The sequence below is a fragment of the Ambystoma mexicanum genome, chromosome 9 (genome assembly GCF_040938575.1).
Source record: "Ambystoma mexicanum isolate Mex_15411 chromosome 9, UKY_AmexF1_1, whole genome shotgun sequence".
Lineage (NCBI taxonomy): Eukaryota > Metazoa > Chordata > Amphibia > Caudata > Ambystomatidae > Ambystoma > Ambystoma mexicanum.
This window is the reverse complement of record NC_090931.1, coordinates 1,180,920,862-1,180,934,849: the sequence shown is the minus strand read 5'-3', so window position 1 is coordinate 1,180,934,849 and position 13,988 is coordinate 1,180,920,862. Positions and strand designations below refer to the sequence as shown.

Sequence of the window (13,988 nt, the reverse complement as noted above, 5' to 3'; positions counted from 1 at the left end):
GGTCGTAATGAGGCCCATTGTTGCTGTTTCTGAGCACCATACGTTTTCAGAATATTTTCATTTAGGCTGGATACATATCACAGGGCTGATGATTAAATGTGAAAGTTAACAGGATGTTCTGGGTTGTAATGGTAAGAGATCTAGATTATACAGTTCTTACCATTTACATTTCACCAACGTTCCAAATGAGAACCTCCGACGAGATATGTGACACTTTCTTGAGTTCATAATTGTCACTGTTGTAGTCAGACAAAATGATGCTTACCACAGTGTTCCTCATCTGCTCCATCCTCACAGTCCCTTTGGCCATCACATTGAGAGGTCTTTAATATGCACCTTCCACTTGGACATGCAAAGAAATCGTCTTCACATCTGTTTTTGGTACGAACTATAATGACATACATGCACATGAAAACATTGGTCAATAAGACAAAAATACCCCAAGCACCTTATGGTAAATTGTTACTTTCAATAAGTTTATTTTCTTATAACATGGAATGGGCATATGAAAAGAACTGCTGTTCCAAGTATACATTTCTGAGGTCTTTCAAAATGGGCATACGGATATATACAATTGAACATATTTGATGAGGGGTTCATCAAATACCCATGGATTTCCCTGTAAGAAGGACAGCCCATTTACCTTGTTGTCCACTGCAAATAAGGGACGTGACCTACTTTTCCTTTCAAACTTGGGGGTCTTAAGGTTGCTATTGCCGCAACATGTATGACTGTTATCATTTATGTGGAAACTCCAAATTCACATATACCAAGTAGCTTCAAATATAATTCTTGACATTTTGGAATAACAATCTTTAGTTTGAAACTTCTCCTAGACTAGCTTTCCTTCTTGGCTCCATGATAACTCTTGGCACGTGTTTCTTCACTATCAATTAGGTATGTGAAGACTGGTGTTTGTGATTTATTAGATAAATCATGGAATTTCTATAAATAACATGTATGTTACATTATATCATCCAGTATTTATAGTGAGCCCATCACCACAGGAGTTTTATTTCACTTTTGTTTTGTTTTTTTGCAAAAGCTGAACCAGGCCATCATGAGCACCTGAGAGCCACATAAAATCAACTAAAAGAATATTGATACAATTAAAGAAACATGCAAAACATTTGCAAATAAAGTATTGGAACAATTAACCAATATTTTGATCTATCAATCTAAACAATTGTGAGCTGCCAGCAGTATCTGAATACTGAAGGAAAACATGTAAAGCAAATACGGTTTGTGGGGAATCTAAAACAACTTTGTGACGAATTAATAATTAAAAAATAAATCTATGCAACACATTCAAAATCATGTAAAGTTAATAGCTGTTTCTGTGAAATCAATGATGGGTCCTGATTATGCAAACTTAGCTGGCTTACTGAACTTTCTGATTGTTTGTTGATACGAGGATACACTCAGTGGCTTTTAATAAGGATGCACACATTTTGCAATGGGAAACAATATCAATACAAAGTCTGTCGGTGTGAAAGCAGTATGTGCATTTGAGTGTGTATGCTGTGTTCCTAGCAAAAAGGTAAGAGTGGACACATTTTTGTGACATATTAGAGAAAGTCCTGGTTGCCAAAATGTGTGATGAGACAAAACTACTAATTATTAGATAACATTCTTAACTGATTGTTTATAAGAAGGAGGGTACATTCAGTAGTTTTGCCTACTTTGTTTGGTGGCTTAGATCACATTGCGGGTGGAACAGATACGAAAAAAAAACACTAGTTGCATAGACAAAATTATTAGGATTCTTTGGTGGACAGTATATTGATTGCTTTTACTTAGTGTTCCATCCTTTTTTGACAATGAAGCAGAATCTTATTTGCAAAGAACAAGACTTAGAATTGTTTTGAAGGAAGGAGGATATTAAATGCAGTGACTGTAACTGGCAATGCAATGTTCTTTAACGGAGACAGAATACTAGTTGTGAAGAAGTTGTCTGAGAAGGATTTGGTTACATGAGAATGCATTTAGTCATTCTACTGTAACAAATAAGTGTGAGATTCCAGGGAGATTGTAATCTCCTCTGAAAGTGGAGCCAACTCTTTGGCACTAGAGAAGTGAGACTGCTACTCTTAACATGCCCTGTGGGATAGGATAAGCAAGGTCCCTCTGGAATAGGTATAGAAATTCACCATCCCTCCCCAATTTTACAAACAGCATTTGTAGGAGTATAGGAGCTAGCTTTTACATTAACCCCATACACAGTTTGCTAATGGTGACTTGACTTCTGACCTTATATCTGCACAATCACCTACACAAACTAAGGTTAAATGAGGAGCATCTCATGGACAACCAAACATAAAAGACTTTTAGCAGGCCCCACAGAGTGTAATCCCTTCAAAGATGCCAATGGAGGTCTGGATGGTGAGAGAGGAAGATAGCCAGTGTCGGTGGGCAGGACCAAAATGCCCACCTGGCGAGTGCAGCAAGACACAGCTGACATGCTGCCGGAGCAGCCCTGAAGAGCTGCAAGAGCGAGTAGGAAGATCCTTTGAGAGGTCTGTAGTAATATATATAAAGCGCTTTATAGCGCGTTAGAATATACAGTGCTTCACTAAATATGATGACATTTTTTTTATTGCCATCAATAATGTGGCACACACAAATAGCCATTTTTATGTTGCCTGTATAACATGTGAATAGGTTGCTGGTGGCATGCAAGGTACAGGATTCATAATGCAGCAATAAGCTCAATGTGAAACTGCAGAGAGTAAAAGTGCACCATTTTTTCTTCTTCTCTCGAATACCTCATGCATAGAAGACTACATTATTGAACATTATTTATATAACTGTCTGACTTAATTAACAATTACTAATCACTAATGCTAACTTCTTAACATTTTAATGTAGTCCCATGTACAAAATGAGGTGAAAATACATATTTTGAAATTTGTTTTTCAAATGTGCTCTGGCATTTATTTTTCTTCTTTCTCTGTCTGTGTTTGCAGAAAGCAGACATTATTCGTGAAAGGTAATAATTGAAACAGATTCTATTGTGTAAAAGTGAAGGGTGATGCTGCCTTTCAACCTGATTGGAGGAAAGTGTCTGCAGATATATGACGTAGGCAAAGTGGGTAGGTGCAGAGGTCTGCTAAGGGGAAAACTGACAGAGGGAAGTTAGTTTGTGTTGGCTGGGCTCTGGAGATAGATGTTCTTGGTGTCACTGGCACTTGCTTGGAAGTTTCGCCGTGCATCCCAGGCACCAAGATTACAGGAACAGCTCATGCTGACTGGACCTGTTCTTTGAAGCCGAGTGAAGGAATGTCGTGTGTGGGAGAGAGCCACAAATATTTCTGGTAAGCAGACACAGTTTAAGTGAGGTTACTGTGTGCCGTTGTAGGAATGACCGATCTAAAAATATCAGGTAGGCAGAGTAGCAAGGGAAGTTTTCTGCATCTTGATTCGTCATGTGTATAAAGCAGTTCATATTTTTAAGAAGAACAATAGCTTTGTTTGATCTGTTTCTCTATTTCTCTTCTTTTTTCTTTGTTACAGATTACGGGAAAATGAACATGGTAAGATTTTGATTGTGATTTGTATTTGTTTGCATTACAAATAATATATAAAAGCATATTGCGTAGAGTTTTTTTATGTTTCATTTGGGATTGTATTTGTGACACGGGAGATTCATTCTCTTTGGTATTACATTTGTCAATTTGCCCATGCAGATAGAATAATAATCCAGAATAAACAGTGATAAACAGGTGTGTGCGTGTGTCTCCTCCTTGCATGTTGTTGGAGGATATCTAATATAATATAGATTGCTGGAGGTTCATGAGCCAGCAATGACTATGGGCACATAGATCGTTGGTGTAGATAAGCCAGTGATACCAGCCACGACCTGTAGGTGGCACTCTATATAAAAGCGTGGGGTCCCCTTTTTTGTATAGGTCCAATGCCCTCTCTATAGGTCACTAGGAGGTATTCTAACAGAAAGGAAGGTTTTGTTTATGATGGAGTTATAATGTAGGGAAGGAAACTATGCTCACCACTAAATAACATATTACCACAAAATACCACCAGTTTATATATATTACTAGATTCTCCAACATCATATAAGAAGGTATGGTCACTAGAGTGATATGAGGCCACACCCAAACTAAATACAAGGATAAATATTACCAAACTACATCTCATCTTTTAGCGGTAAGAAAATACTGCCAAACCCCAAATTTACACAAAAGCTTCTACAGGTCGATGCACAACCCATCTGAAACATATGATAAGTGACTCTGCACAAACTGAGAAGCTGAAAGGAAAGAAGTGTTCTGAATGGGAGACATGCAGCCCAGTTGAAAAGTCAGTCAAGTAAGCAGCTATGGGACGACAGGAGACCTGGCCAGGCTTTGCGCCCCGCTTGAGGGGCACTGCTCGAGGCATTCAGGTATGTAGATTTTCAAGGGCAAAGGGAGGCAGGTAAAACCAAGACAAAGAAGACAAAGAACCCAGAGGGGGAAAGATGAAGAACAGCCCAGATACAGCACTGAAAAGTGAGAACCCTCGAGTCACAAAGAGAAATAAGTTGTTAGGAAACAGAAAGAAAACCCCAGAGCGGGGAGAGCCTGAATGAACCACAGAGTGTGGAGGGAACAGGAGAAGAAACCCAAAGTGGGAGAAGGCAAAGGACAGCCCAGAGTGGGGGAGTGATAAATAGAGGAGTCCCAGACTGGAGAGAGACTCAGAGAACGAAGAAAGACTGAATGAATCCCAGAGAGAGAGAGAGAGAGAGAGAGAGAGGAAGAGAGAGAGAGAGAGAGATAATACATTCCAGAGTGGGAGGAGACAGGGGGCGCAAGAGAGCTGGAAACCATTCCAGCACCTCCATAACTTTCTATCTGGAACGGGAATCGGAACTATGGGTAAAACCCCTGTACTGAAAGGGAGACCGGGTTAGGGGTCAGAAGCCTGCAGCCAAATTCCTATGTGTTGATTTTTTTGTTTTGTTTTATTTTGTTGATAGTGAAAGTGATTAGGTTACAGTAGGATTCCAGTATATTAGAGTTAAGGTGAACGGATTTAACGTAACAAAACCATGAAATTGAGCACTCGCATTTCAAGCAACTCCACCTTAACTTTTCGGCCCCTATTGCACTGGTTTTGTTGGTATGTATTTTTTCATGTTAATACTGTTTTTCTCCACAAATGAGTCATCCTGCCCAGTTGATGTTTCTCTATATTTAATTCAATTTGAAAGTCTCCCGTGTGCCAGTGAACCGTCTGAATGCTCGAATGGCCAAGCATTTTGATTGTATTAGCCATTTTAAGAACTGCTGGCAAAACACCCCCATTGAAGGAGCTTCCTTGTGTGTCTGTGGTCCTACACACAACATAGAAAAAGCATATGCAGACCATTTCAGGTGATGGATTTCATCCTGCATTACGTGAGTTGTACAAGGACTAAAAGCAGATACCTATTGTCAAGCAGCATGTAGTATATTATATAAACTGTAAATCAATGTTCCTTGTTACCTGGACATTTCAGTTCATCTGTGTAGTCACCACAGTCATTTGCCCCATCGCATATCCATTCGGGCAGAATACATAGTGACGTGGAATTGCAGCTTATGAACCCTTTGGTTTTTATACCAAGTTTGTAAAAATGACTGCAATCCGTGTTGTCTGTGATTAAAACAAAGCAAAATATGTATGAGTGGCCAAGCTATTATACAACAAGTTTTCACTTCTAACATCATCTGACTGTGCACAAATTTACATAGAAAAAATCATGACAGCTTGACGCAGTCCAAACAATGGCATTCAAAAGATGTCATCTATAATAACTGTCACGGCAACGCAAATGCCAATTACATTGATTCTTTCCTTAAATATGGACTAACATTGAATATTGATCAAGTGTTATGAACATTATATTTTTGGGGACAAATGCAGACTGGATTGTATAAACGGAATACAGATTGCGTATCTTACTACAATTCTTCTCATCTGAAGCATCTGAGCAGTCAAGGATCTGGTTACATTGAGCTGATTTTGTGATGCAAGTCCCATCTGTGCAGCGGAATTCTGTTGAAGCACACGTTGAAGCTGCAGGAAAGGTAAAAGGAAAGCATTAAGAGATCAATGTGTTTTGTTTCTCAATTACAAACTCTATAGCTCCTATAAAGGCAATTGTATGCCTGTAATAGACATATTAGTAAGGCAATATAACCAGAGGATGGGGGCATTACCAGGTAGGTAATGCCCCTGGGGCCGTAGTTAGAAGCCTGAGCGAAGCAAGGGCTTTAACAGAGCCCCGGGGCCATTACCTGACATGTAATGCTCCCCTCCAAGAGTTATATTGCCATTAGTACCCCGGCACGTTGTACCAGGGTACTAATTGCAAATTGTCTTGATTCGAGAAACAACGCTACTACCGTTTCTCGACTCAAGAAAAAAAAATGGCCACCAGGGATTGTGGAAAAGGAAATAAACGTAGTAACTTCTCCCATTTCATGGCGGCCATTAAAATCAATGTAAAAAAAATAAACAAAGAAAATGGCCTCCAAGGAAGGGGCGACAGGATGCCACGTAGCCCCTTCTCCCTTTCCGTGATGGCCACTTACAGAAAGAACTCCAGAGCGGCGGTGCTCGGAGCCTTCTGGGCAAGGTAAGGCCCGGGCGAGGGCCAATGAGCTTGCTTTTTACAAGCTCATTGACCCTTGCTGTATATTAATGTAAGCTATAACCCAGTCTGTGCAGCCTCTGCTTGCATAACCTATGGGTATCTTTCAATACACCTAACAATGTTCTACAGAAAATTTGCAAATTGATAAATATTGTTGCATTCATGTATGTATTCATGAGCAATGTGTGAGTTACACAAGTGTCTTTTAGTACAAGAACTTTAGTGTTGCATGACAATATGTTGGCTACAAATTCTTGACCACCTACTAAATCTGATTTTAAATATATATTATATTTTCATATACCCACTGTTTTTATACCAGGTTATTTTTTATATAGCACTTATATATTTCATATAGCACTTTCTTCTGGACTCCGCCCACCTCTCTTCACTGTATGATAAGCTGTTTGTATTACCCAATATAACTATACTCAATGTATCAAACTCAGAAGTATGAATGGATGAGTTGTCCTTGCCAGACGTGTGCATAAACTATCCACGTGGACCACAATATAAATCACTATATTTTATCACAGTAAGAAAGTGGAACACAATGGCCCTCATTAGGACCCTGGCGTTAAGGGGTCGGCGCCGTTAAACCCTTGACGCCTGATTACGAGGTCCCTTTGCGGCTCCCGACCTTAACGGCTGGTTTGGACCAGCCGTTAAAGTTGGGACCCGCAAAGGGACTTTCGAGGTAATTACGGTACCGCAATTTGCGGTACCGTAATTACCGCCTTCCCCAGTCCCATTGAGCCCTATGGGGCAAAAATGGGAATGGGGAAGGCCAATGGTAAATGGGGAATTACTGCCCCGCCAACCTTAGAATGGGGCGGTATTTCCCTATTTACCATTGGCGGACTTATTACAATACAGGCAGCAACCATGGTGCTAATAGTGCCATTGGTTACTGCCGGTGTTGTAATGAGGGCCCATGGGCCTCATTACATGGTAAGCAGTAACCATGGCGTTATTAGCGCCATGGTTGCCGCCGGTATTTTACCGTGTCCGCCTTGGTGGATGGCGGAATTACCGTCCTACTCCAAGGTGAGTGGGGGCGGTAATTCCCCATTCACCAGGGCCCTTCTCCCATTCCCATGTTTGCCCCAATAGGGCATAATGGGAATGGGGAAGGCGCTAATTACAGTACTGCAAATTGCGGTACCGTAATTAGCACCGAGGTCCCTTTGCGGCACCCTACTTTAACGGCTGGTAAAACCAGCCGTTAAGGTCGGGTCCCGCAAAGGGAACTCGTAGTAAGGCGGTAAGAGTTTACCGGTACCAGTGTCCTTACCGGTACCGGTAAACTCTTACCTCCTACCGTGTAATGAGGCCCAATATCTCCCTTATGCTCTTCTAACCTGCCTACTAACTTGTCTGTGATTGTGCTTGTGCTTCATGATGCAGTCTTTACTGTTTTGAATATCTGAATGTTGGATTTCAATGAGCTCTTTTTAGAAAGCCAAGGTAATACTACATTGCAACTATATAGAGTCATAAATCTGGAGTATGTATCCCTCTCCCCAGAGGGAAGCCACCCGTTTGAGGCTAGGGAGGTGAGCCCACCAAGCAAGACCCTTGTTAGGGGTCTGGGCAAGTGGGACCTCAATGGGAGTGATTCCCCTTTTGGGTACAAGGACTGCCATTCCAGTAAGGAACTCCCTGTCGGGAACACACTATCTGTCTGCATGGGATTCGGAAAAAATGTTATTTACCATTTTGTATTTACAGAATAATTACAATACTTCAATCTCTAGTAACGCTGGATCCCACCTGAATCCCACAGTCAAAGAAGAACACCACAATTTTTTTGTTCATGATGACGTACACAACAAGATGAGGAACCCTGAGAGGAGGGGGGAGAACCCTACACAAAGGAGAGCATTTGACAGGAAGACATCTTAAGCGGTGGAGCCATGCTAGACTGCAGATCCAGTGGTAGCATGGAGAGCAAACAAGATGCTTGCATCATGCCGGAAGGCTGTCACCCAGAAAGATAAGGGTCATGAGTCAAGAAGGAGACAGAAAAGCAACTGTCTCTCCTGGTGGCATGACCACATGGACGCTGGGGTGGATCTGGGGACTGTTAACTGATGCAGAGACCAGATTGCAGCGCAGGAACCAAATCCATGAGCTAAGCACAGAAAGTGAAATAGCTGCTGAGCTGAGCAGTGGTAGGGAAGTGAATGTTTCCAAAAACTCTGTGGAGGGGGGGTGAACAGTGTGAATCGAGGCTAGGAAAGCTGCAAAGGTTAAGGGAACCAGATAAACCCATATAGAAGTAAGGTAAGCCAATCAGAAGATTAAAGGGCTTCAGGGAGCCCTGAGAAACTGAACAAGTTCAATATCTGAGGCTGGGAAATCCACTATAGCCACGAGAGCCATATGAACCTGAGTGGCAGACGCCCTACCAAAGCACCTGGAGGGTTCTAAACCTCAAGATTTTAAAAACAAGAACATTGACAAATTGACAAATACCAAGTCAAAATTGATGGAGTTGTGTAAACAAAACCTTGTCTTTCCTGAGGAAAAGGAAAACATACAAAGTATATAAAAAGACTTACAAAAGTGGCACACAGAACTTGCAAGAAATTGACCAACTTTGCCAGAATGTTACAGACTTTAAAAACCTGCTTGGAGAAGGGATCCAAGTGATTAGGCCAAGAAGAAGCCAATGAAAGATGCTATTGCTCCAACCTCTTTTCTTTTGTTTAGTTTTCTTAGTTGGTAGAGCCATGTAGCTGTATAGGATTTGGACTAAGGGATGTTTTTTGGCACATTTCATGATCACCATTAGTTTTAGTTTGGTAGGTATGGAACTCCCTCATAGCGGTATGGATATATAAGTGTTTTTATTTTAATTTTAAACAAACAACCATAACCAGGTCTGTACTTAGTCCGACTCTTTCTTCTGGTTTGCACCATAGGGAATGGTGAGTGAAGGAACAAGGAATTCTCAGTCACAAGGCAGTGAGGGTTAAAAAGTAAAACAAAAGATATATCTAGCAAAATACTGACTGTAGGTAGGAGAGAGGAAGGCTTGTGTAGTTCACACTTTAGGATAAACTCCCTGCAAAAAATGTCTTCACACTTGTTCAGATGTAAAACAAAAAAAACATATGTCATCACATATATCCAGAATTTGACCTATATGTTGGAAACTGGAAATTACGCCATTTACAATGCCAGTAATGATGCCTATACCACAAAAAGCCTTTGAGAAAAGGTATCCATTGAGAAAACCCTATCTGATGTATCCTCAGAGAACTGATGGTCTCCTGGAGGAAATCCCCAAAGGAATATGAAGATGAGGGAAAGAGAAGATTGGTGGCATCACACAAAGTAAACATGACGCACTGAGAAGAAAAACCGAAGGAGGGGATGCATAGTCGTATAGAATTTGATGACGCAGTAAAGAATTGAGACGACTCCAGTACGTGGAAAGAAGATTGCACGTGCGGAGAGCACGGCAGAAAATGCAAGACGTTTTATAACTGTATATACGCTGTAACGCAAGTAGAATAAGTAATCATAAAGGCTGGCTATACATAGTGAATAGACTGCAGGCACTGCCGGCATTTTATAGAATCTGATTATTCAATGTAGCAACTTTAGTAAGCCAGGACCCATGAAGAGAAAGTCTGAAAGTGTGGCAGAGCAAAGAAAACAGCTGAAGATTGGGGAAGGATTGAGAAGGCTGTCTGGCTTGGTGCCAAGGGTTGGGGCAGCCAAGAACTGGTTATCTATCCTCGAAGACACAGAGAACGGGAGAAGCGGGACACACTCCTGTTAAGGTGCAAAGAAAAGACACCATGAATGCCAAGTTGTATTCATTTAATACTATTAAATATGAAAAAGGAGCCACAGTATGGCCTCCTGTCACATGGGTTAGATGGAAACTGGGCAAGCAGCACCAAGAATTGAAGATAAGAACAAGATAAAAACATGCTTTCACTCCCTTCTATTCTCAGGAACAGCACTACTTTGCAAGGCCAAGTTCAGAGACAATTCAAATAGCAGAAGGCATGAGTGATGGTAGATGTTGGGTTCATTAGATGGCGAAACATGGTCAAGTCCACCTACTGACACCTGGGGTGCCAGCATATGTGCTGCTTACGAGTCAAATATTCCAGAAGGGTACAAGCATGCCAACCAATTATAAAGGGCCATATAATGCAGAGCCCTATAGTTTGAGAGCCAACGAGATGCTGTGTACTTAAAATGTTTTGAAGATGACTTGCACTAGGGGTGGGCATAAGTTGGCCACCTGACAATAGAGTTCCAATTACAATCCAATCCCTTATAGAACGTGTACTTATATGTTCCCCTTAGACCAATCACCATCCCACATAGGTTTTCTTAGTTTGCCACATAGTTGGACATTATGAATAATTAATTTTCATTTTAAAAGAGTGTTTTTTAATGAAATGTGTTGAGTTAAGGAAGATTATGCTGTTTGACATCCGTTGGTGTCTGTTGTAGACAATTGAGATTAAAACAAAATCTTTTTGCCAACTTCCTAAGTCAGTCTTATTATTTGGTGTAAGAGTTTTTCTGCATCCGCCTCCATCGTACAATGTGCTGCCTCAATTAAAAGGACCAAGAGGGTTCAAGATGGAAGCATGTAACCTCTTTTAAATCAAGGTATTCAAATTCCAGAATACACATAACATTTCAATATGTTAGCAATACATTACACTACACTGGATTACTTTTGATTAGTTCGCAAAACTTTGGTTTTCATTGGATAAGAAATGTTATTTCACTACATTGAGCAGGACTAAATCAGTAATTTTGGTATACAATGCCTGCACCGCAGTACAAGGGACAACACATCATATCTTCTTTGCAACATATCTCCATCCTACCATACATACCACAACAGTTTAAACAGGCAAAGAATATGTTCAAATATGTCTGCCTCAAATGAGCTTAGAAATAAAAAATTTAAAAAAACATATTTGTTCAAGATGTTTGTATTTGTTGTATGACCTTTCAGACGCTTGGCTTTGTTCTAAATCACAATCATGCTATACCAATTAAGATAAGGAGCAGGTTCAATGGCTGCAATTAACCCATGACCTGTCCAACAACTGGTTTTGCTGCATTACATAACTATAACTTGACACACATTTTGGAGCAGAGAGAATCATCGAATGGTCATTTGAATGGAAGTAATCATATGCAAATTCTGTCACCACCTCATGATACAATGTATTTTGGATAAATAGTTGTTTTAGCAACAATGACGCAACACATGCATCAATTTCTTAGAAGCAACACATTTTTAGTGCAAGTAGGTTGTTCCTTTTGTAGGCAAGTCACCAATGTTGTGTTTTTAGCACTATTACTAACGAGTATGTTCATTATTCGAGATACTGGTGCTTTTGTTTTGCAAGGCAAAAGGTTACAAAGATGAGTCACAACTGACACATTTTTATTTTCAGGGTGAAGAAGAAAATCTCCTCAGCATTTATATGACTCATGTAAGAGGATTCAATTCAACACTACAGCTAAGTCAATGCCTAGTCTGGGATACTGAATGGAAACCCTTATTGATATATCTTTATGTCCAGTTCATGCGTTCTGGATGACTACCCCTATATAACACCCCTCTCTTGGAATCCCCCTGACCCCACTGAGCCAGGAAGTAGTTCTGTTTTGCAAGTTTAAACGGTTTATTTGATAATTTAAACAACATATATATATATATATCACACTTTATAATAAATTAATAATTGAATATCACACTTAATCTGAGCAGTAATCAATAATGGATAGTCCGGCACTAGCACACTTCTTTATAATCAATGATGAGTGGTTATAGGATGGATACGATAGCAACAATACTTTTATGGTTTCAAATGGATGCAATGTGGAATGAAATGCAGTACAGAAAATAACTTGATAGGATTTCAGCAAAAGACAATGTAATCACTTTCTTGGGCAATTCACCCCCCCTTTTATGCACTGTAAGGAGATGAAGATGACACAGTTCTTAGGAATGCAATCAAATAGAATTCAGTTCGATTCCCCCCCAGCAGCTTATACAACAGATAGGAGTTTTGAAACACAGACAAAATGCTTTGAATATGGTGACAATGCAGTGAGAAATATGCTGAAAATGGTTTTAATTCCCTTTAGGAGGTTCAGGGTGAGTGAAATATACTTGGGATGAATTCAGGCTCACTTTAGTAAGGATCTAGGAGTAACTAGCAGGTTAAACGAATTTTTGGCAAAGGAAAGCAATGAAGCTGCTGTTTTCACACGTGGCTGGATTTTTAACCAAATCGCAAATCGCGGTAAAATTCGCGAGTGCGAGAATCGTGATTACGGAAAAAGTATATGGAGTAGCAAGTCGGTTCTAAGCTTGTTGAAAAGCTGAGATGCTAAGCTTTCAGAGGATACGGACGATTAAATAAAGGTAGTTTTTCGGATTTGAAATTTTAAAAGTTCAAAGCGACAGGTTACAGCTTGCAGCTAGAAAATGACAAGTGACAGCTTTGCAAATGACAGGTGACAGTTAGGAGGCAATTCTGGTTAGATTAACATAGATTGAATTATATTATTTTAACTAAGAGATTGGTTCTGCACAGTTCTGCTAGGTACTCACAATATAATTTTAAAATAGGCCTTGCCACGGATCTGGTCAACAGGTTTTCTTCACTCGCCACGGACGGTTTCTGCGCACAGCGTCTGGGTCAGCTCTACTCTGCTGGTTTGGGTCTCTGGTTCTGATCAGGTCTGTGGGTCCGGATACAGCGGTCTCCGGTTCAGCTGGTCTCTCTCTGGATGCAACACTGCTCCCTGGCAAATGGCCAGAGTTCTTGCAAAGAATTCAAACAGCTCGCCTGGCTGTGAATAGTGGCAATGATTTGAGGCCTGCTAAAGAGGGATTTAGCTTGTAGTTGACCTCTCTGCTACAAATTCTGAAGTAAAGTCTTGGTCTCTGAAGGTGGATAGATTGAAATCTCTGTGTTGGCTCTCTCGAGGTTGATGGAGGTAAAGTATGGATTTTCCCGGCAGAGCGTCCCGCAGCAGATGGAATAGAATGTCCCTATCTGTCCTGACTGTCTGCTTTTATGTGTTTTGAAAGTGGGTGGAGAGGCTAGCTTTCTAGGCCCTACCCCTCTCCACTTGTCATTGGCCACTTCCTCCACTTCCCCTTGATTGGGGGAATGAAGTGAGGTGTCATCATGATGAGGTCTGTTTATGATACAGAGAACCCACCCCTGTCAACTTTACACACAATCTATATTTGACCTAAAGACATATTTCATAGATACACAGTGGTTTGAAATTACATGCACCCATCACATATCACATGAGATATACCCTGCTCAAACTC

General features: G+C 40.6%; 1 protein-coding gene across 3 annotated transcripts in view; it reads right to left on the bottom strand.

Moving 5' to 3' along the window:
* The window catches only part of LRP1B (LDL receptor related protein 1B), a 4,835,697-nt gene that overhangs the window by 961,726 nt on the left and 3,859,983 nt on the right, over positions 1–13,988 (bottom strand). For all 3 annotated transcript variants that reach the window (XM_069616528.1, XM_069616527.1, XM_069616526.1), the window contains exons 48-50: positions 5,947–6,060; positions 5,488–5,637; positions 266–388 (exon numbers count right to left, since the gene is read on the bottom strand). In XM_069616528.1, the coding sequence (XP_069472629.1) occupies positions 266–388; positions 5,488–5,637; positions 5,947–6,060 (387 nt within the window). The remainder of the gene's footprint in view (positions 1–265; positions 389–5,487; positions 5,638–5,946; positions 6,061–13,988) is intronic.